Source organism: Trachemys scripta, chromosome 1 (genome assembly GCF_013100865.1).
Source record: "Trachemys scripta elegans isolate TJP31775 chromosome 1, CAS_Tse_1.0, whole genome shotgun sequence".
In the NCBI taxonomy this organism is placed as follows: Eukaryota; Metazoa; Chordata; order Testudines; family Emydidae; genus Trachemys; species Trachemys scripta.
Window position 1 is genome coordinate 4,408,683 of NC_048298.1, and position 22,131 is coordinate 4,430,813.

Genomic DNA, 22,131 nt, shown 5'->3' on the forward strand with positions numbered 1-22,131 from the left:
GGGGGGCTAATGCAGGGGGAGGAGGACAGGGCATGGGGGCAGGGCGGGGGGGCTAATACAGGGGGGGAGGGCAGGGCATGGGAGGTGGGGGGCTAATGCAGGGGGAAGGGGCAAGGCATGGGGGGCTAATGCAGGGGGAGGAGGACAGGGCATGGGGGCTAATGCAGGGGGGGAGGGCAGGGCTTGGGAGGTGGGGGGCTAATGCAGGGGCAGGGCATGGGGGGCCAGTGCAGAGAGAGGGGGACAAGGCATGGGGGGGCTAATGCAGGGGTTGGGCACAGGTGGCTGAGGGTTAATGTGGGGCGGGACAGCACGAGGGGGGGAGCTGGGGCCAGTGCAGGGGAAGGGGGCAGGGCATGGGGGGCCAATGCAGAGGGGCAGGGCATAGAGGGCTGGGAGCTAATGCAGGGGGAGGGGGGCAGGGCATGGGGGACTGGAGGGCCAGGGCGTTGGGGGCCAATGCAGGGGCAGGACATAGGGGGCTGAGGGTTAATGTGGGGGGGACAGAACATGGGGGCTGGAGGCCAGTGCAGGGGGAGCGGGCAAGGCATGGGGTGCTGGGGGGTAATGCAGGGGGAGTGGGCAGGGCATGGGGTGCTGGGGACCAATGCAGAGGGATAGGCTATGGGGCCAGGAGGCAAATGCACGGGGCAGAGCAAATTCAGGAGGAGCGGCAGGTCATGTAGGGAGCATTGGGGGAAGGGGCAGGTCATGGGGGAAGGGAGGGGTAGGTCATACAGGAGGCTTGGGGGAGGGGGCACAACATGGGGTGCTGGGGGCAAATGCAGGAGGTATTGGGGGGAAGGGCAGGGGGGGCAAAGGACAAGTTCAGAGGGAGCCTGGAGGAGCATGGGGACAGGCCATACAGGGGTGTTACGGGGCCAGTGGGTCTAAAAGGAGGGGGTATTTTAGGGCACGCCATACAGGGGTAGATCACTTGGGCATTGGGTGGGCGAGTGCAGGCGGCAGTGGGGAGAGAAGCAGAGCTCACAGGGGGCTTGGGGAATTGGGGGGGCAGGTCACAGGAGAGTGTAGTTCTCCTTACAGATGTATCCTGGACTCCCTTTATTCCCTTTGCTGTAATGCACCAGCTTAAAGTGGCTGGGCCTACCTAAGTGGTGAGAGCCTTCTACAGCTGGCAGCAGGATTCCTTTAGCGCGAGCATCGGAGGTCTGTACTTTTGGTGCTGACGATCCAGGGTTCAGTCCCCACTGGCAGCGCACAGTACGTCGTCACACCAGCCCTACAGTGACCCTAGGTTCAGACAGTGCCAAGCTATGTGGGACCGTGGATGGCACGCTGGATGGGGCGCTCGGATGTGCAGGTGTGGCCGGGAAAGCAACTGGTCATTCCCACCGGTGGCTTCCCTGAGCAGGTCTGCGCTTGGAAGTGCAAAGGGGAAAGTGGTTCTTGCTCTGCTGGTGCCGCGCGCTCCAGCCAGGTCCGGAGTCCCAGGCTGGGTTTTTTCCGGCCGCTGGTCTGCCCTCAGGACTGAGCTGGGGGCAGTTTCGCAGCTGATCCGCGAGGCAGAAGGGAGGATGGCTTTGCTCTGCCCCAGTAAATCAGTGTTCTTCCCTGCAGCCAGGAGGGCTAAGACCAACCTTCCATTGTTGTCTGTAATCTAAACAGGTAGGAGCCAGTAGTTACCAGGGACAATTCCACAGAGCCTGGGCTTCCATGAGTCCAGGTCACAGCAGCAGCTGATTCCCAGCCCTGGAGGGGGAACCTGGAGGATGAGGGTGGAAAGATGGAGAGGGAATTGGTCAAGTGCAAATGCGGGAGCTGGGGGAATTGGGTGGCTTAGGACAGTGGTACGCAAGGGTCTTCCAGGGGGTACATTGACTCATCTAGATATTGGCCTAGTTTGACCACAGGCTGCAAAAAAAGCACCAGGGAAGTCAGTACAAACTCCAATGTCATCCAGACAATGACTTGTTTAGACTGCTCGATATCCTCTACCCTGAAATGTAAGTACAATATTTATAGTCCGATTGATTTATTTACAGTTATATGGTAAATGAGAAAGTCAACAATTTGTCAGTAATAGAGCGTTGGGTCGCTTGTATTTTTGTCTGATTTTGTAACCAAGTCGTTTTGAAGTGAGGTGAAACTTGGGGTACGCGAGACAAAACAGACTCCTGAAAGGGGGACAGTCGTCTGGAAAGGTTGAGAGTCGCTGGTAATGAGCCATTGTCTCTTTCCTGGATCTCTAGCAGGCCAGTTCTGACCTGGCTGGTGTCAGGAGGAGCTGTAAGTTATCACCTGGTATATGACACTGGTCTCAGCCCAACTCCTAGGAAACAAAACCGGGGTGGCCCCCTCATCAGAGCTCCCAAGAGAGTGGGCCGTGAAAGCCTCCTGGGGCGGGTGTCGGGAGTTAGACATACTGGTTTGGGGCTGTTGTCCTGGCTGTACCTGGTGGGTGGCTGAATGGAGAACTTCACTCTCCGAGTGCGTCGGGCGGGTTTCGCCATGATCAAATCACGGCTCGCCGAACGAAACGAGCTTTTGCTGCCCCGGTGGTCTGGTGCGCCCCGTTCGTTCTGAGCACTCATCAGCGCGCCCTGTGGCGTGGGGGCAGCCAACCTTTCCCCAGCCAGTGCTTGCACTAGCAATCTGCCAGGATCCCACGCCCAAATCTAATTTGCGTTAGCTGGTGCGCACTGAAGCTGGCCCCAGCTTTAGTATCTGTGTGCATACTGTTGAAACTACGGAGCCCTGCATGCAACGGGCCAGGCATTGGACGCGGGGTAAGCAGTGTCCATAGGATATACCTCCTCGTTAAAGATGGAAGACGTCCATGTATCATAGATGGAGGAAACCAACAGCACCAACTGGCTTGCAGTGTATGAGGGCCATACATGGCTACTATTGTCCCTGCCTGAACTCGTGTTGCGCTGTTACTATTAGTATATTCTCCTTTTTGGACTGTTTGCCTGTAGACACAGCTACCAGGAATCAGATTTAGATTAAATCTCAGGAAACTCTTGCTAATTGTAAGACCAGGAGGACAATGGGACAGACGCCTAGGGAGGTCGGGGAATCTCCTTCACTGGAGGTTTTCAAAAAGAGGCTGGGTAGCCATCTGTCTTGGGTGGTTTATCTTGCCTCCTGGCAGAGGGTTAGACCAGATGACCTTTGCGGTCCCTTCTAACCCTAGGGGTCTCTGATTCTGTGCTGGAGGGCCTGGTTAGTGTGATTGGATTCTTCTTTAGCTGTGCCCACTGGACACTGTATCCCAAATTAGCCTGAGTTATAGCTTTTGTCAGCTATCCCTCAATACGAGGATGATATCTGCGGGGGACGGGGGGAGTTATAGCTCTAGGAAGGTAGAGATGCCCATATTTGAGTCAACCAGTGGTTCATCTGGCATGCCGTATGCTTTAGAGGAAGACGAAAAGGACCATACGATGTATTTCTGGCGCACCGATACCATGGTGATGGGTGCAGCATGAGAACCCAACTCTGTATATGTGTTTTGATACAGACCAATGCAAAGTTCTACACCTAGAAACAAAGAACATGGGACGTAGGCACAGAATGGGGGACTGCATCCTGGAACGCAGTGTCTGTGGAAGTGGGCAAGCTACTCAACGTGAGCCCCCAGTGCCATCCTGTGACAAAAGGGCTAACGTGGGCCTGGGATGCATAAAGGCTGGGTGGGGAATAGGCGAAAGGAGGTGATTTTACCTCTGTCGATAGCAAAATACTGGACTACCACGTCCAGGTCTAGCGTCTGCGTTTTAAAAAGAATGTTGAAAAATTGCAGCGGGGGCAGAGAAGAGGTTCGAGGGCTGGAGAAAATGCCTCACAGTGAGACCGAAAGAGCTCAGTCCGTTTGGCTTGTCCAAAAGAAGATTAAGAGGTGACTTGATTACAGCGTATAAGGGTATCGGTGGGGAGGAAATACGGGGTCCTAACGTCGTCTTTAATAAATGGTGAATTCTCCAGCTCTTGCTGTCTTCGCGTCAAACCTGGAGGGAGGCCTTTTGGGAAGATGCACTTATGTCAGATGCAAGTTACTTGCTCAGCCCAGGGGAAACGGGGGGAAATGTCACAGCCTGGGTTACACAGGGGGGCAGGCTGATCTAATGGCCCCGTCGGGCCTCGAACTCTGTGAATATAGAGCAACACTGAATCATGGGAAGAAATTTATTCCTGATTCCCTCAATTCGTGGCCTGAAGCACTGACCGGTCATTTTTTTCCCTTAGCTGCAGTGATCTGCAGATGCTAATGAAGTAGCAAGACCCATTCCGCTCCCGGCCCTGTTTGGATCCCCTTCAAACGTGTCTTTAGGTTTCAATGCCAAGTAGTGCATAGGCTTAATTTGACTTTTTTTGTATTTAGAGATTTAAAAAAAAAAAAGCGTTAAAGGTTTCATTGGAAGCCGGCCGGAGCTGGGTCGTTGGATCAGCGGGGATGAGTCTCCTTAGCCAATGTCACGACTTCTTTGCGGGCAGCCGGGTTTTCTGCGGCTTGCACTTCTTGAAGAAGCTGTCGGGTGGGGCTTTTCAAAACCCCTCCGCGTTAGCCTAACCCAGCTCCCGTAGACGCCAATGGGAGTCTCATTGACTTCAGTGAGAGCGGAATTAGGCCAGTGCTGAGCCCTTTGGAAAACCTGGCATGCGGTTGTCACAGAAATCTTCTTCCAGCAATGCCGGCCTTTCTCCGAGGCTTGATATCCTCCAGGGACTGTGACGTTCTGTGGAGGGGTCGGGCAGCTGCAGCAGACTGGGGCCTAGGGCATCAGCTGACGCAGATTCCAACAGGCGCAGGCAAACGGTGCGTTAGCAGCTCTCTGGAAAGGGGCCAGCCCTGCCTCCTGGCTGGCAACGGTTCTAGGATCCCTTCCCCAGCCCTCGGTGCCCGCTGGGAGGGGAAGGTTCCCCCAGCCTCTCTTCTGAGCCTGTGTGGAGGGAGGAAAGGCGCCCCTGTTGGGAAGCAAAGGGGCGCGGGGGCCCCTGCGTTCCCCTGCTCGCACAGTGTGTGTTGGACTGGCGGATGTAGTGAGGAGTGGCTTGGTGCACCGGGGCATTCTCCAGACAGCTCCTACTCCAGGCAGACATTGTACTAAAAAGCTCCTGTATGCGGAGAGGGAAGACGTGCTCTTTCCCGGGGTGACCCGGGATCTGCCTTTTCTTTCTTCACGGGGTGTACCCCCAGCCCTGTGATCACGGCCCTGCAGCAGAGCAGGAAAGCTGGAGTGAAGGCAGAGAGGATAGAAGATCTCTCCCCCCTGGAGTCAGCCCAGTGGCCAGCCTATAAGATGAGCCCCACACCCTCAAGATCAATATTGGATGTTTGTGTATTTAACCCTGGTGTGTATAATGCATGGGTCTGCTCTAGTGACTTCCAACTGAGGATCTCGGTGCGTGTTACAGGCACGTCGGTGAGCTAGGGAAGTGTTATCCCTATTTGGCAGGTGGAGAAACCGAGTTGCAGGGCGGGTGATGTGACCGGCAGAGTGTCACACAGAGAATCAGTGGAAGAGTTGGGAGTGAAACCAGGTCCGCTCCTAGAGGTGGGGATAGAACCCAGGAGTCCTGGCACCCAGGTCCATATTCTGACCATTGGACCGGACTCCCCTTGGCGCTGAGAATGCGTGGTCTGCTTGTTGCTAGGAGTGAGAGGAGAGAGGCTCTCGGGTGTGTCTTATCTGGGTGTGTTTGTGGCTCATTTAGCACAGACAGTGAGTCGAAGAGCCTCAGCGTTCTATGGCTGGTGCGTGGTTAATGCAGGCTGCAGAATCAAGGCCGGCTAGACAGCCAAGCCTTCTGCTAGCAAATGTCTTCCCCCTACCGTCGTTGTCACCTCTTCGCCTTGTCTTGGGTGAATGAAATAGACTGAGGGTCTCTAGCCTGTCGCTGTAAGGCCGGTTTCCCAGACCTCACATCGTTCTGGTTGGAACAGCAGGATTCAGCAGTTCAGCCCCAAATAAGCGTCTTCGCCTCCCAGTCTGTGCTCACGCTCCCCTCTCATCCCCCTCCAGGATGTCCCCCTGTCACATTTCAGGTGGGGACGCCTGCTCTGAACTTTTCCCTCTGCCTTCTTGCCCAATTGCTGCTGAAAAGTTCCCTGTGCCCAGCCTGGGTGCCTCCTCCACTCCCAGCATGTGAGCCGCACCCCTCGGCCTCTATGTTCACTTCGCCATCTGCTTCAGGGGCTGCCTCCCCTCCGAGTCCCCACACGGCAACACCCTCTCCTCCCTCCATCCTTGTTCTCAGCTCCTGCCCGCCCATCTCTCTTCCCACCTTCTTCCAGGCCGCTACCCCTTGGATCTCCTCCTTCTCCTGTGGGACTCACCAGGCCGCTTCCGTCTCCATGTCCAAATCTTCCGCCGAAGTTGGTTCTGGTGTACGAGTCCATGAAGCCAGCACCTGTCAGGGCTTGTTCACTCTTGCTGTTAATCAGCGAGACGCAGGCACGCTCCTCAGCCACTGTACAGCCTTCTGCCTGCTTGCACGTACAAGACCGTCTGTGTCTCACTTACACTGCAGCTCCTTGGGAACCACGCCCGCGTCTCTCTGAGCTCGGGAACCGCGCTCACTAAATACCCATGAAACCCGGGCCCCTTAAAAGCTCCGCTTGCTCTGAAACGACACCGGGGACTTCATGCAAAAGATTTTGTGGTCCTTAGAAATACAAGGGGACGTTAGTCTAAATCTAGTGGGATGCTGAGCCAGCAGTGTTCATGCAGTTGTAGTTCCCAGATTAACCTTAACTCTGCCCTCTGTGCTGCTGTCCTGTAACCATCCACTCTCTTGAAGTAGCCAGAGACAGACCCCCCGCAACCTCTTTCACGCGTAACTTTGCAGTACAGTTCATAGACCCACATGTCCCCTACCAACCTTCCACATACAGACAGGAAATGCTCGCTTCTCCAGAGACTAACTTTGCTTCCATGCCAATACGCATGAATATAGCCCTAACTTGTCACATGGTGATATAATCCACTGACCTTCCAGGCCCATTGCGAGATGGTTGGGGGGTTTCTGCTGGTATAAGCTGTTGGGTGAGGTTGTGAGGGAGTCTCTGACCCGTATTTAGAAGTGAGCGGGGTCTGGGAAAGACTCAGACCTGTAAGAGGGGGATGGATGAGGACCCAGGGCCGTGTCGGATATGTACCGTGTGCCAACATTGGCAAGGGCACCAATGGTGGAGTTAAAACTGATGCGGAAATGCCAGTCAGGATAAAAATCCAAATGTTTTTAATAAACGAGCGGCCTTTCCTATTCTACTAACAACAGGTGAGATAATGAACATGGAAATGATTTAAAATTTTAATTTGCTTCTCTTATGCCAGCTGCTCACACTTGGAATTTCTCATCGGTTTGATTAGCAAAACAGGATCATCCGTTTCACTTCCACCTCCCCCTTTCTCATCATTTCCGAGCCCCAAGGCGCCTGCATGACGCCACGGTGTTACTTTGCAAATGCTGAAAAGGAGTTTTGCTTGTAGGTGGTCTCTCTTTTATTTTATTTTTACATTTAATAAAAAATACTTCAGCATTTGAGATTGTGGTTGTTTTTTTTACAAAGCTTATAAACTTTGGGTGAAATTTGACCTTGTCTTATCCCTTCATCTTAGAATTGCCTAATAATTTATGTTTAAATTCTCAACTCGAACGTTCTCTTAAGTAAGGGCATGACATGGTTAAAGTGTTAATTGTGCCTTACTGACTTCTTGTTCTGTGAGATGCGTGTCTCATCGTTATTTTGAATCTTACTATTTGTCTCTGTCCTGAAGCAGTGAGTTCCACAGGTGAACGATGTGTGGCGTGTTTCAAAGACCTATATTTCTGGAGGACGGGCTGGCTCAAAGGACTGCTGTCTTCGCAGGGATGGCCGTTTAGTGGCCTGAGTGAAATCACTTCAATATGTTGTTGGTCCTAGTCCAGTTCTTAGTGAACAGGTGTCCACAGGGCAAACTGGTGTCACCCCTGGCACTCACTAACTAGCCTGTTTGCAGTCGCAGCAGGGAGGCTCCCAAGGTGTAGTGCTATCCCTTATCTCTGAGAGGTGGCAGTATTATCCCCATTTTGTGTAGGGGGGAGTGGAGAAACCAAGAGGTTTAAATCAGTGGTTCTCCACCTTTCCAGACGACTGTCCCCCTTTCAGGAGTCCGATTTGTCTTGCGTTCCCCCAAGTTTCACCTCACTTAAAAACGACTTGCTTACACAATCAGACACACACATACCAACGTGTCACAGCGCACTATTACCGAAAACATGCTGACTGTCTCCTTTCTGCCGTAAAATTGTAAAATAAATCAATTGGACTATAAAGATTGTACTTACGTTTCAGTGCGCAGTATATTGAGTGGTCTAAACAAGTCATTGTCTGTATGAAATTTGAGTTTATACTGACTTCGCTGGTGCTTTTTTTTGCAGCCTGCTGTAACACTAGGCCGATATCTAGATGAGCTGATGTATATGTAGCCCTGGTTGAGAACCACTGGTTTAAATGACTTGCTTGAGATCACACGGTCCGTCAATGACAGAGCTGGGACGCGAACCCAGGAGTCATGACTAAAGGTACATTTTAGTCATGGGTATTTTCAGTAAAAGTCATAGACAGGTCACGGGCAATAAACAAAAATTCACGGCCCACGACCTGTCCATGACTTTTACTATATACCCCCGATCAAAACTTGGGGGAGGGCGCGGCTTGGGGGGTGCTGGGGAGGGAGTCTCAGTCTGGGGGCCTCGCAGGTGCTTGGGGGAGCAAGGGGGGAAGTCGTGGCCCAGGCAGGTGCTGAGGGGGCATTGCGGCCTTGGGGTGTGCTGTGGGTGCTGGGAGTGGGGGTTGGTGGGTCTGGGGCAGGCTCCCTTCCTGGGAAGTGGGGACCCCAGCTCCTAGTTCCATGTGCTGCCTCCGCTCCGTCCCAAGCCCAGGTTCTGCAGCTCCCATTGGCTGGGAACCACGGCCAATGGGAGCTGCAGGGGCGGTGCCTGCAGGCGGGGACAACCTGTGGAGCTAGGCGCTGAGGGAGGGGAGCTCCTGTCTCCCTTCTGGGGACTGGGAGCCCCCCCAGGTAAGCACCACCCTGCACCCCAGCCCTGAGCCCCCCACGCCCAAACTCCTGCTGCGACTTCCGTGACCTCTGTGAGCCTTAGTCATGACACTTGCGCCCATGCTCTAAGCACTAGACCAGACTGTCTTCTCCATAAGGAGCAATAATTCACTACAGAGAGAGAAGGGGAAGACAAAGCTAATTAACGTTGCAGAGAGGCCAGGCAAAGAGAAGAAGCTGCCGAGGGAACATGTGTTCAGATGTCGTCGTGTTCTGGATGCGTTGGTCTCCCGGGTGTTTTTGCAGTGAGCTCATCTCTGTGATCCTTCACCCGCTTTGCCAGCGTCCGTGCAAATCGCTCACTTGTTGATCTCAACAAGTCCCATTAGCAGGCGGGCTGCGGAGCCAGGCTAATCACAGGGCCTGCTTGCGAGCCGGCCGCTGATTACCGAACCCTTGCAAACCACCGCGGCAGGAGGAGCCGTGTCCCTGCAGGGGCTGCCCTTACCGCTCTGTGCAGCCTGGCCCATGGGGCCGGTTGGGCCGTTCAGTGCGTCAGTCACCGAGCTCAAGGGACAGGGAAGGAGATACAGAATCTTCCACCCGCCTCCCCAGCCCAGATGGGCCTCGGCTGGCAACGAAGGCACGCGGCTCCCAGGGCCGGCTTTAGGCCGATTCAGCCGATTCGGCTGAATTGGGCCCCGCGCCAAGAGGGCCCCGCGCTGCAGCTGTCCGCCCCGCCCCCAGCTCACTTCCCCGTCCCCCCCTCCCCTGCACGCCCCGCCCCCTCCCCTGCTTCCCGCGAATCTCTGAGACGAAGCAGGGGCGGGCCAGCAGCACGAGGTAAGCTGGGGTGGGGGTGGTGGGGGCGGGAGAAGGGCTCCGGGGAGGCGCGGCCCGTTCCGTTCCCACAGGTCCCAGCGGCTCTGGCCTGGCTTGGCTCCAGCCCGGCCCCCGGGGCCCGGCCCGGTCCCCGCAGCGCGGGTCCCCCCCCCCCCCCGCGCGGCTTCCGCGGCGCGGCTCGGATCCCCCCCCCCACGCAGCCCCCACCCCGCCGCTCGGGTCCCCCCCCCCCCCCCCCCCCCCGCGGCGCGGCTCGGGTCCTGGGGGCGGGGCTTGCAGCAAGCCCCGCCCCCAGGAATCGGGCCCCGCTCTTGCTAAAGCCGGCCCTGGCGGCTCCCATCAGAGGGTGGCCAGTGGGTATTGAGACAGCAGGGAATGGCCCCGTGATCGGAGATGATACCGAGCGTCCTGCACTGCCAGGGAAGCCAAATACTAAGGCAGCTGTAGGCTCAGGACCGTGGCCTCGATGCCGCTGGGGAGCCGCACTTTCATCACTACCGGGACGGGGGAGGGGGGAGTTTTTCCACAGCACAGTGTTGGTACAACTGTCCTGGTGCATTGTGGGGTATTTGTTTGGCCTTTCACGGGAGATTCAGTAATTGGTCACCGAGGGACAATGGATTTCAAACACGCTGGACCGAAGGGCCGACCCGGTGCGGCGGATGGTACTGATACAAGATGACGGGGAGCCGGAGGATTGAAGAGCTGTTCCTGGGGAGAGGGATCCCCTGGGGTCGTCCCCGTTCAGGGGCCAAGCTGCCCTCCCAGCCTAGGGGAGGAGCCATTCGACCACTCGCTCCGTTTCATCTTTCTTGCTTTTTTATTTAAAGTAGGGCTTTCGTTGGCAACTAAGGGGTAATTCAGTTCATAACCGGCTCCGTGCTCTACCCATTTCCCTGGAGCTGGAGGTTCAAATCCCAGCGGAGTCAGCTTAGCCTGTCTTCCTCGTTGGCTAGATAAAGGGAACCCTAGGCCTGGCGTGGCCAAACCGGGGCTCGCGACTCTCTTGCGGCTCTTCTACGGTTAAAGTGCGGCTTGCGGAGCCCCCCCATGTCCCCTCTGTTCTCCACTGGTGGGGGGAGGCTCAGGGCTTCTGCCCTGCGGTGGGGTGGTGGAGCTCAGGGCAGCTGCCAGAGGCGACTGGTGCCTGCTGAGAGTGGGGGGAGCACAATTTAAATGTTCACCCTCCCCAACAGCTTGAGTCACATACCCCAGGCATGCCCTCGCTCCCGGGTGACCAGATGTCCGGATTTTATAGGGACAGTCCCGATTTTGGGGGCTTTTTCTTATAGAGCCTCCTATTACCCTCACCCCCCGTCCCGATTTTTCTCACTTGTTGTCTGGTTACCCTACTTCCCCCACCCCCCATTCCGCTCAGCAGCCCCTAGTCCAGGGGTGAGCAAACTTTTTGGCCTGAGGGCCACATCTGGTTTCCAAAATTGGATGGAAGGCTGGTTAGGGGAGGCTGTGCTTCCCCAAACAGCCAGGTGTGGCCCAGCCCCGTCCCCTATCTGACCCCTCCTTCTAGCCCCCTGGCGCCCCCCCCCCGGGACCCCTGCCCCATCCAACCGCCCCGTTCCCTGTCCCCTGAGCGCCCCCAGACCCCCGCCCCTGACTGCCCCTGGCCGCCCCATCCAACCCCTCCTCTCATTCCTGACTCCCCCTCCCCCCCTCACCGGATCCCTGCCCTATCCAACCACCCCTTCTCCCTGACCGCCCCCAGAACCCCTGCCCTTGACTGCCCCCAGCCACCCCACCCAACCCCCCCTCTCCTTCCTGACTGCCGCCTGGACCCCCTGCCCCCCTCTGACCGCCTCGACCCCTATCCACACCCCCACCCCCTGACCACCACTCCGAACTCCCCTGCCCTCTATCCAACCCCCCCTGCTCCCTGCCCCCTTACCGTGCTGCCTGGAGCACCGGTGGCTGGCAGCGCTACAGCCGCGCTGCCCAGAGCACCAGGACAGGCAGCCGCACCGCCCGGCTGGAGCCAGCCACGCCACCGCGCAGCACAGAGCACCGGGTCAGGCCGCGGCTCTGCAGCTGCGCTGCCCGGCAAGAGCTCGCAGCCCAGAGCCTTGCGCCGGCGGCCGGGCGAGCTGAGGCTGCGGGGCAGGGGGATCAGCGGGGGAGAGGCCGGGGGCTAGCCTCCCGGGCCAGGAGGGTCCCCCGGGCCGGATGTGGCCTGCAGGCCGTAGTTTGCCCACCTCTGCCCTAGTCCCTGCAGCTCCCAGTGTTAGCGCGGCGTGGAGAGGTTGTGGCAGACAGCTGGGAGCTGCAGGGAGGGGCCGCTGCTCTAGCTCCGCAGGGAGAGGTAGCAGCAAAAATCAGCGGCTCTCCCTGCAGCTCCCAGCTGTTTGCTGCTGTCTCTCCCCACGGCCGCAGGGAGGGGGCCTGGTGGCACCGTGTGACCCTGGCAAAAATCTGGGGGGGGCACGTGACCCCACATGCCCACCCCCATGTGTCACCTCATCTCCAGCTTCTGCCCAGCGGGGAGCGGGGTTTAGGGGCTTGAACCCCACAGGGCATAACTGCTGGGGCTCAGGGCTGAAGCTGGAGCAGGGCTGGAGCCCCAAACCCCAGCAGGGCACCCCGACTCTCAAACTTCTGACGATTGTCGTACGCGGCTCGGACAGTCAGTCAGTTTGGCCATCCCTGCTCTATGTAACCCGCTGGGCATGTCTCTTTAGCAGGAGGTGTCGGTTCAAAAGCCCTGTCTGTGCTGCGGGGAGGCTGACCGTCCCATGGCGCTTGTCCTAAGAAAGGAGGATTCCCCCTGTTATCTTAGCCCCAAATACCCTTCTCCTTACTGCTGTCCTCCTCCACCCCAGAGGTGGCTGCCTTCCACTGGTGCGTTATGTCGGTGCCTTGTGACGCATGTGGAGATCATTCACAGAATGCTATAAATGGCAACGTATTGGCGTGATGCTAAAAATAATAATCCGAGGACTTGCCATACGGTGGATTTGTGACACAGGAAACAGCTGGAATATCTGAGAACTGAGGGTCTATTTGTGCCACGATTAGGGTGACTAGACAGCAAGTGTGAAAAATCGGGAAGGGGGTGGGGTGTAATTGGAGCCTATATAAGAAAAAGACCCAAAAATCGGGACTGTCCCTATAAAATCGGACATCTGGTCACCCTAGCCACGGTCTGCAGCCACCCTAGCCCATCCTGACAGCTATTAATTGATTAAGGGAGATAGAGGAAGGGTGGAGGAGTGTTGTGTGGACTTGCTTGCTGGGAGTTTGATCTTTTCCCTGCACCATTTAACAGTGCAGGTCCAAAAATAAACCCCAGTTTTTATGACTGGGAGCTAGGGGGTAACAAACTGGCTGTGTGTGCGCCATTATCCGGCGCTGGATGGAGCATGTCAGACCTACCTGGTTCCGTTACATTTCCCAGTAGTGGCACGTGTACAGATACTGTGGTGGCCATCGGGGATTGAACCGGGAGTTTCAGCACCAGAAGCACAGGCCTGTCCTGGTTGAACTAACAGAGTAACTCCTTGAGCTGTAGGTGGTTGGCTGTTGTAGTCACTGGGCCCAGCCACTAGAGGGCGGTGCCGAGCCACTGTGTTAAGCCTGTGCCGAGTTCCCACTGCTGTTTTTTCCTTCGGGCAGGTTTGCGGAACGCCCCTCGCTGCTGGGATGCGATCCAGCCCTTGCTCTGCGCCGTGTACATGCCCAAGTGCGAGGACGGCCAGGTGGAGCTGCCCAGCCAGACCTTGTGCCAGGCCACGCGGGGCCCATGCACCATCGTGGAGCGGGAGCGGGGCTGGCCCGACTTCCTCAAGTGCACCACAGACCGCTTTCCCGAGGGCTGCCCGGTAAGCAGGGGTCTTACACCTCACCGCTGTGCCCGGTGTCCAGCCGACGGCACGGCCGGCCTGTCCCCAGGCCTCTTCCAGCGCCCTCTGTGCAGCCAGGGGAGGGGTGCCGATCCTGGCTGGGGAGGGCAGCGTTAGCTGTGGCGATGAGTCATTTGATGGCCATAAGTTGGTGGGTCTCAATTCAATTCCTAGGAGACGGTCACATCACAGGAGTTACCGCAAGCGGCACTCGTTGGCTCCCTGTAGCCGTGGAGGTTCTCCATCCACAGAAATAGCAAAGGATCAGATGTTTTATATAGACAGCAGGGCCAGCCGCAGTTCTGGGCCCCGATCTGATTCCATCCAGCGGTTCCTCTGGTCCCGTGGATGGGCTAGACCATAGCAACTGACCTGCGCTGTGCACGGTTGAAACACGTTGCTCTGCCTGTTCTGGAGCTAACCAGAGGCCTCTTGTTCCAGGGCTGTCAGTCCAGCCCCTTTCGCCTGGGTGGGAAGCCCTTAAGCCAAACCCTGGTGTTGCAGGAAGTGGTGTTAGCTGCTCTTCCTTCAGAGTTGGTACTGAATTAATGCCCTTGCATGGTGCTAGGGGGCGCTGTGCGGCTAGAGGTGCTGTTTTGTGCCCGGGACATCAAAACAAAGCGGACAGTTATCTCCTGTCTACAGCGAAATCCCCCCGGGAATCTCAGTGAAGTTATTCCGGATTTCCCTCCCTAAAGGGCTGTTGTACACTGTTGAGCAACTCTGTTCCGCACCTGAGGAAGCTGCATTTCAGCAGTGCTTGGGAGATCCTTGGAAAGTAGTTTGGAGGTTCCCTGGGAGGTGGTGTATAAATGTGAGGGACCAGGTATTCCTGCCGCTGTTCTGATGACAGGAAATCTCCCTTTAGGGGCACAGTCACGTAGGTTAGGCCCAAACCGTGTGTTTGGCGAGGGGAAGAGTTTTAGAAAAATTGGTGGCAGTCGAAGTATTTGGGGGCGGGGCTTTTTACGGCTTCAGTGAGACCAGGATGAGGGTTATCGACGGTCAGTTTTCAAGCGTCCTGTGACTAGCACAGAACCACAGCGAGACTGGCTTTCTTCTAACCCTGACTGGGGGAGGGGGGAGATTGCCAAGGCTCTCTGCCCCAGGCCCCTTCCCGGCGGAGCCTCTGTGTTGACCCCTCTCCAGCCCGCCTCCCACGTCCCTTCCCCTCGCAGAGTTATCATAGAATATCAGGGTTGGAAGGGACCTCAGGAGGTCATCTAGTCCAACCCCCTGCTCAAAGCAGGACCAATCCCCAGACAGATTTTTGCCCCAGATCCCTATATGGCCCCTTCAAGGATTGAACTCACAACCCTGGGTTTAGCAGGCCAATGCTCAAACCACTGAGCTATCCCTCCCCCTGCCTTGCCCTGGGAGAACTGAAATGCTTCCAGGCCACGCTGGCTTAGTGCAGGATCCCACAAGAAGGACTTTGGCTGGAAGGGACTTTACAGACTCTGGGCTGGAATCCCGATCCCATGGAAATCGATGGCAAAACCGCTGTTGATTTGAGCGAGGCCGGGGTTTCACCCAGCGGATTCAGAGTCACCACCTCCCTGGTGTGGAGTAATCCCTATCTGAGGCAGGCCTGGTAAGCGGGTCCCCCAAAGGCCAGGAGTCTGTCAGTGGCAGATCTTGGACTAGGAACTCAGGAGTCCTGGTTCCCAGCCCTCAATGTGGGTCGTCCTCTCCTGACAGCGTCCCTCTGACCCCTAACGATCCCTTTCCTTTCTTCTCTGACCCCGCCCGCCCCCAGAACGAGGTGCAGAACCTCAAGTTCAACAGCTCGGGCCACTGCGAGGCCCCGCTGGTGCAGACGGACAACCCCAAGAGCTGGTACGAGGACGTGGAGGGCTGCGGCATCCAGTGCCAGAACCCCCTCTTCACGGAGCACGAGCACCGCGACATGCACCTGTACATCGCCGCCTTCAGCTCCGTCACCATCTTCTGCACCTTCTTCACCCTGGTGAGCGGAGCGGGCAGGGAAGCTGCCGGCTGGGAGCTGATCCCGGGGGGGGGGCAGAGTGAAATCTGCATTGGCTCAGAGCACCCCCCTGGTGGCTAGCGTTAGCCTTTGCTGCGCTCAGCTGTGGGGCTGACCAGTAGGGCTCTGGAGTGAGGGCAGGAATGGGTGATGCACAGCCATAGACCCCCGGCCCATCTGCCGGCTCTTCTCTCCCATCCCCCTCCCCGCCCCAGGCCACGTTTGTTGCCGACTGGAAGAACTCGAACCGTTACCCGGCCGTCATTCTCTTCTACGTCAACGCCTGCTTCTTCGTGGGCAGCATCGGCTGGCTGGCGCAGTTCATGGACGGGGCCCGCGGCGAGATCGTGTGCCGAGCCGACGGCACCATGCGGCTGGGAGAGCCGACGTAGGTACCTCCGCCCTGCGGGGCGGGCCCAGGCCCACCCCCACCCTCGTCTGTTTGCCTTCGCTCCCTATGGGAGGGGCAGTGCCGTAGGCACCAGGCCCAGCAGATGTGGTCAGGGAACCGGTGGGATTGGGGACAGGGCTGGGGATCTGGGCAAAGCTCCCGCTGACTTCCACAGGATCAGGGTTTGGCTCACAGCCCCTTGAGGTGATGGGGCCAGGCCAGCACGAATCTTCTGTCAGGAACAAGCCGGAGTGGAGTAGGGGATGGGGGAGAGACTCCCTCCCACCTCCCAGTCCTATCCCGTCCCGCCTCCCCAGCTCCAACGAGACGCTTTCCTGCGTGATTATCTTCGTCATCGTCTACTACTCGCTGATGTCGGGCGTGATCTGGTTCGTCATGCTGACCTACGCCTGGCACACCTCTTTCAAAGCGCTGGGCACCACCTACCAGCCGCTGCTGGGCAAGACCTCCTACTTCCACCTGGTCACCTGGTCCATCCCCTTCGTCCTCACTGTCGCCATCCTGGCCGTCGCCCAGGTACGGGGCACCCAGCGTGGAGACCTCTGTGCCCACCCCACCCTGGGCACCCTAAGGGATGCTCCCCTCTCAGTGGAAGGGGGAAGGTCCCACCACTCTGCCCTGGGGGTGATCCATTTATTGGTGAGCAGGAACCATCCCAGCTCAGCGTCTCATCTCAGTCCTACTCCATTTGTTGACCCCGCTGCCTGTGGCCCTCCTGTAGGCTCCCTGTATCTGAACATCAGCTGTGTGTTCCAGGCGAGGTTCAGCATTTCCCAGCCCCCCCATGTTCCTGGCTCCCTCCCCACTTCGTGCCTTCCCTGCACTGATGGGGCCCTGCTTATCTCCAAGCCCGTGCTCCCAAAGGCCATACCCAGGCTGCTCAAAATCCATCTCCCTCCCCAGTAAGCACCCGACGCCAGGGTCATCTACAAAACCTGGGTCTACCATATGGCAGAGCCATAGGCTACCACGTCACCGGATGGGCACCAGGTTCACCCTGTAAAGGGACAGCACAACCCCTGGTTTCCCAGCCCGTTCTCATGAGATTCCCAGCCCAATCTCCAGGCTAGGGAAGGACGGACACTGATGACTCTTCCCCGACCAGGTGGACGGAGACTCCGTCAGCGGCATCTGCTTTGTGGGCTACAAGAACTATCGGTACCGCGCTGGCTTCGTCCTGGCTCCCATCGGCCTGGTGCTGATCGTGGGAGGCTATTTCCTGATCCGAGGTGGGTGCTAACAACCCAGCGGGGTTTGGTCTGGGAACCTTCCGTACGAAAGCAGGAAACGCTGTCCCCCGAGCCAAAGGAGTCAATTCCTTAGCTGGGTGAAGCGAGAGCTGTTATGAGACCAACTTCTCTTGGGGAGAGAGAGCCAAGCTTTTGAGCTACCCAGAGCTCTTTGGTCTGGGAACGGTACTGAGAGCGTCACAGCTAAATACAAGAGCAACAGATAGTCATAAGTAGTGAGCATGTATTCTAAGGGACCGTTCAAAGGGAAGTGGCCCATTAATACCCCTCCAGTCATGGGAAGGAAGGAAGGCAGCGAGGCGGGGGATTGTTAGTGGGTTACAGATTGTTGTAATAAGCCATATATCCAGTGTTGCTGGTCGGTCCATGATTTTTAGTGTCTAACAGAGTTATGAATTTAAGCCCCCAGCCTCGTCTTTTGAAGGTGTTGTGCAGGTTTCCTTTGTGAATGAGGACTGAGAGGTCAGCTATGGAGTGATCGCTTTGCGAAAAGTGTTTGCCCACATGTGAGAGGGCGTTTTTGTCTTTTATCCTTTTCCTGGGAGAATTCATTTGAGAGCATTGTGATTGTCTGATTTCACTCACATAATTGTTCTTGGGGCATCAGATGTGGGTGAAACCAGCCAAGCTTATATTTAGCTGTGACAAGATCCCTCATCAAAGGCTCTTATGCAAAGTGAGCTGTCCTGGGATAAGAGGGGAGGTTCTCTCATGGATCAGTAACTGGTTAAAAGATAGAAAACAAAGGGTAGGAATAAATGGTCAGTTTTAAGAATGGAGAGAAGTAAATGTTGTCCCCCAGGGGTCTGTTTGGGCCCAGTGCTGTTCAACATATTCATAAATGATCTGGAAAAAGGGGTAAACGGTGAGGTGGTAGAATTTGCAGATGATACAAAACTACTCAAGATAGTTAAGTCCCAGGCAGACTGCGAAGAGCTCCAAGAGGATCTCTCAACACTAGGTGACTTGGCAACAAAATGGCAGATGAAATTCACTGTTGATAAATGCAAAGTAATGCGCGTTGGAAAACATAATCCCGATTATACATCTAAAATGATGGGGTCTAAATTTGCTGTTGCCACTCAGGGAAGAGATCTTGGAGTCATTGTGGAGAGTTCTCTGAAAACATCCACTCAGTGTGCAGCGGCAGTCAGAACAGCAATATTGGGAATCATTAAGAAAGGGATAGATAATAAGACAGAAAATATCATATTGCCTCTATATAAATCCATGGTACGCCCACACCTTGAATACTGCGTGCAGATGTGGTCGCCCCATCTCAAAACAGATATATTGGAATTGGAAAAGGTTTAGAAAAGGGCAACAAAAATGATTAGGGGTATGGATCGGCTTCCGTATGAGGAGAGATTAATAAGACTGGGACTTTTCAGCTTGGAAAAGAGATGACTAAGGGGAGATATGATTGAGGTCCATAAAATTATGACTGGTGTGGAGAAAGTAAATAAGGAAGTGTTGTTTACTCCTTCCCATAACATACATACTAGGGGGTCACCAAATGAAATTAATAGGCAGCAGGTTTAAAACAAACAAAATAAAGTATTTTTTCACAGTGTACAGTCAACCTGTGGAACTCCTCGCCAGAGGATGTTATGAAATGCCCAGACTATAACAGGGTTCAAAAAGGAACTAGATAAGTGCATGGAAGATGGGATCCATTAATGGCTATTAGCCAGGATGGGCAGGGATGGTGTCCCTAGCCTCTGTTTGGCAGAAGCTGGGAATGGGCGACAGGGGATGAATCACTTGAGGATTCCCTGTTCCGTCCATTCCCTCTGGGTCACCTGGCACTGGCCACTGTTGGAAGACAGGATACTGGGCTAGATGGACGTTTGGTCTGACCCAATATGGCCATTCTTATGTGATGCTCTACGTACCATAGCCGCCGAGTCCGTGGGTGCTCCGGGGTGCTCCCTAGCTGCTTGGTCCGGCAGCCCTGGTCCCGGCTGACGCGCCTGTCTTGCTGTCTGTCTGTTCTAGGTGTCATGACTCTGTTCTCCATCAAAAGCAACCACCCCGGCCTGCTGAGCGAGAAAGCTGCCAGCAAAATCAACGAGACCATGTTACGGCTGGGTAAGCTAGGCGGGTCTGGGCTCGGCTCGTGCCTCGCTGCCGGTGTTCTGCCCCGGGCCGTGAGCTCGCCCGTCCCAAAGGGCCAGCCTGGGTAGGAGCCTCCCAAGGAAACCCAGGGCCTGCACGAAGCGGTGGCCCTGGCAGGGAGGGGTCCGAGTGACTCACTGAGGGCGCTCTCGCCTCTGAGTCCATAGTGAACACGAGCCTGGCCTGGGGCTGCTGGAGGCGCCGCTGTTCAGGTAAGGAATGAGAACCAGGTCCTGGCCACTCCCGGAGCCTCTCTGCAAGTTTACCCAGCTCCAGCGGAGGGAGTGCGTTTTGCCGCCCTCAGATTCCCTGGGAAGGTTGGCTGCATTATTCCTTTTCTGGTCCGAAACTGGTGTAGCGCTGCTGTTACACAGCTGCCACGGTCCTCCCCAGAGGTGGCTGCATTTCACTGCCGGGTAACGTGACCTCTGTGTAGCCGGTACGTAAAGCTCTTCGGGCCGAAAGGCATGCTAGGAGCGGGTGCAGCTGAAATAGACGAGGACCCCATCAGAGGCGTGGAAGGAGCCCGGGTTTGACCCCTCCCTTCGCTTTTCCTGGATCGTGTTTCCATCAGGGCTGCCCTCTGGCCGGCAACATGCCGCGTCCTGGCCCTGGGGCTGTGGCAATAACCCCCGGGCCTTTCGGTGCTTCCTTACAGGCATCTTCGGCTTCCTGGCCTTCGGCTTCGTCCTCATCACCTTCGCCTGCCACTTCTACGACTTCTTCAACCAGGCTGAGTGGGAGCGGAGCTTCCGGGAGTACGTCCTGTAAGTGGGGACAGGCTGTGCCCTCCCCCGCCCCGCCCGTCCCTTTAACAGGCGCCCCCAGCCCCCACCCAGAGGGGCGGGAAGAGTCTCGGGGGGGTCCAGTATCGCTCCTTGCCCCGTGTTGGAAGAAGGTGGCGCTTTCCATGACCTCCCCTCCGCCGCCAGGTCCCGTGACAACGCTCTTTCCATTCCCCACGCGGAAGCCTGGCTGCTCGTGTGAATTCCCGCCCTGATGCCGTGGGAACGGCAGTCCCCGGGGGATGCCACGGCTGGCCCCCGTGTCGCCCCTCACGGGCACGTCGGGGCGTGACTGCGCGGGCCGTCCGTGGCCCCAGGCCTGGTCCCATTTCAGCGGGGAGCAGGGTCTAGCAGCACGGGGACCGGGGGCACCCTGACGTGCCTGATCCCGGGGAGACACGTTGGGAGGAACCCGAGATGGGCCCGTTAGCCCGTCGCTCTGTTCGGCGCCGGGTCGTTCCCTGCCAGGGTGGTCCCGAAGCTCAGACCGTGGGGCTTCTGCTGAAACCTTCTGCAGAGAGCCCGTCGCGTGGCGCTCCTGCAGCTGCCAGCCGCTCCCTGCCCTCGCGTGGCCCCCATCACCGCAGTGTCTGGGCAGCTGTTGGGGGCCGTCGAGCTGTGGGAAGGGGCCTCAGCCCCTGAATCTAATCAGCAGCCGCTTGCAGGGGGTGTGTGTCATTGCCCTTTATCTGGCAGTGCTAAGGGAGAGCGCTTCACGAATGGGAGATGGGAGGTGGCTTTCGGGGTGCCCCGGTTCCCCATTGCCCTGGTCAGGGTGGGTTTTAGCCCCTGCTCTTCGTGCCGCCGCCATGCGCCGTGTTTCTGCCGCAGGTGCGAAGCGAACGTGACGATCGCCATCCAGACCAACAAGCCGATCCCAAACTGCGAGATCAAGAACCGGCCCAGCCTGCTGGTGGAGAAGATCAACCTCTTTGCCATGTTCGGCACCGGCATTTCCATGAGCACCTGGGTGTGGACCAAAGCCACCGTCCTCATCTGGAAGCGCACATGGTGCAGGTGGGAGCAGCCCTCCCCCAGCCCAGAGCTACTGGGGTCTCAGGATCCTGTCTCCCCTTCAGCTGGGGGCACCGCGTGCCCAAGGCCCCCAAGACACAGTCCAGCCCAGGTCTGTAGCTGCCCTTATCCAGCAGCTGTCTGGTGGCCCATGTGTGATGAATTCGGCGGGTCTCAGCCGGTTCCTAGGGGATGGGGTGTGTTCCCAGCAGAGAAGCACAGAGTGGTATGTGTCAGAAGCTGAGCTGGGCAGGGTCAGGCCTAGTGACAGGAGCAGTGGCAGCTGGGCCTAGTGGTCGGTGTGGTGGCAACCAGGCCAGGCACTGGAGACAAAGGTTGGAGTCAAGAGCAGGTTTGGAACAAAGCAAGAGCAGGGCTGGGAACGAGGCCGGGGGTCGGAGCAGGGCTGGAGCAGGGCTGGGGTCGGAGCAGGGCTGGGAACGAGGCCGGGGTCGGAGCAGGGCTGGGAACGAGGCCGGGGTCGGAGCAGGGTCGGAGCAAGGGTCACCAGACCTGCTTGTGGATTGGCTGGAGCCTAGCACAGGATGGGCCCATCACCGGATGTGGCTCGCCTGGGCTAGTTCAGGGATGGCTCATCAGCTCCTAGCCTGGAGGCTGAATTCCCTGGGCCCCCCCAGCTACGGCCCCTCTGGTTCGGGAGCGAGACACGTCTGCGGGGGGGGGGGGGGGGGGAGAGCTTGTGCAGCCAGCGCTGCCCGCGTCGTACCTGGATGTGGCCCCATAGGGGGCGTCGGTGTCAGGCTGCCCCTCCAGCCCCAGATGCCCATTAAAGAGGTGGGGGAGGGAAGGTATTCCCCCATCCAGAGCAGGGGGGCTGAGACCCCATTCTGCAGTGC

General features: G+C 57.2%; 1 protein-coding gene across 1 annotated transcript in view; it reads left to right on the top strand.

The window, feature by feature from the left end:
• SMO (smoothened, frizzled class receptor) overlaps positions 1 to 22,131 on the top strand; it is a 30,545-nt gene that overhangs the window by 806 nt on the left and 7,608 nt on the right. The window contains exons 2-9 of the mRNA XM_034763817.1: positions 13,482 to 13,687; positions 15,468 to 15,677; positions 15,911 to 16,083; positions 16,404 to 16,623; positions 17,213 to 17,336; positions 19,356 to 19,448; positions 20,134 to 20,242; positions 21,092 to 21,277. Coding sequence (XP_034619708.1) covers positions 13,482 to 13,687; positions 15,468 to 15,677; positions 15,911 to 16,083; positions 16,404 to 16,623; positions 17,213 to 17,336; positions 19,356 to 19,448; positions 20,134 to 20,242; positions 21,092 to 21,277 — 1,321 coding nt within the window. The remainder of the gene's footprint in view (positions 1 to 13,481; positions 13,688 to 15,467; positions 15,678 to 15,910; positions 16,084 to 16,403; positions 16,624 to 17,212; positions 17,337 to 19,355; positions 19,449 to 20,133; positions 20,243 to 21,091; positions 21,278 to 22,131) is intronic.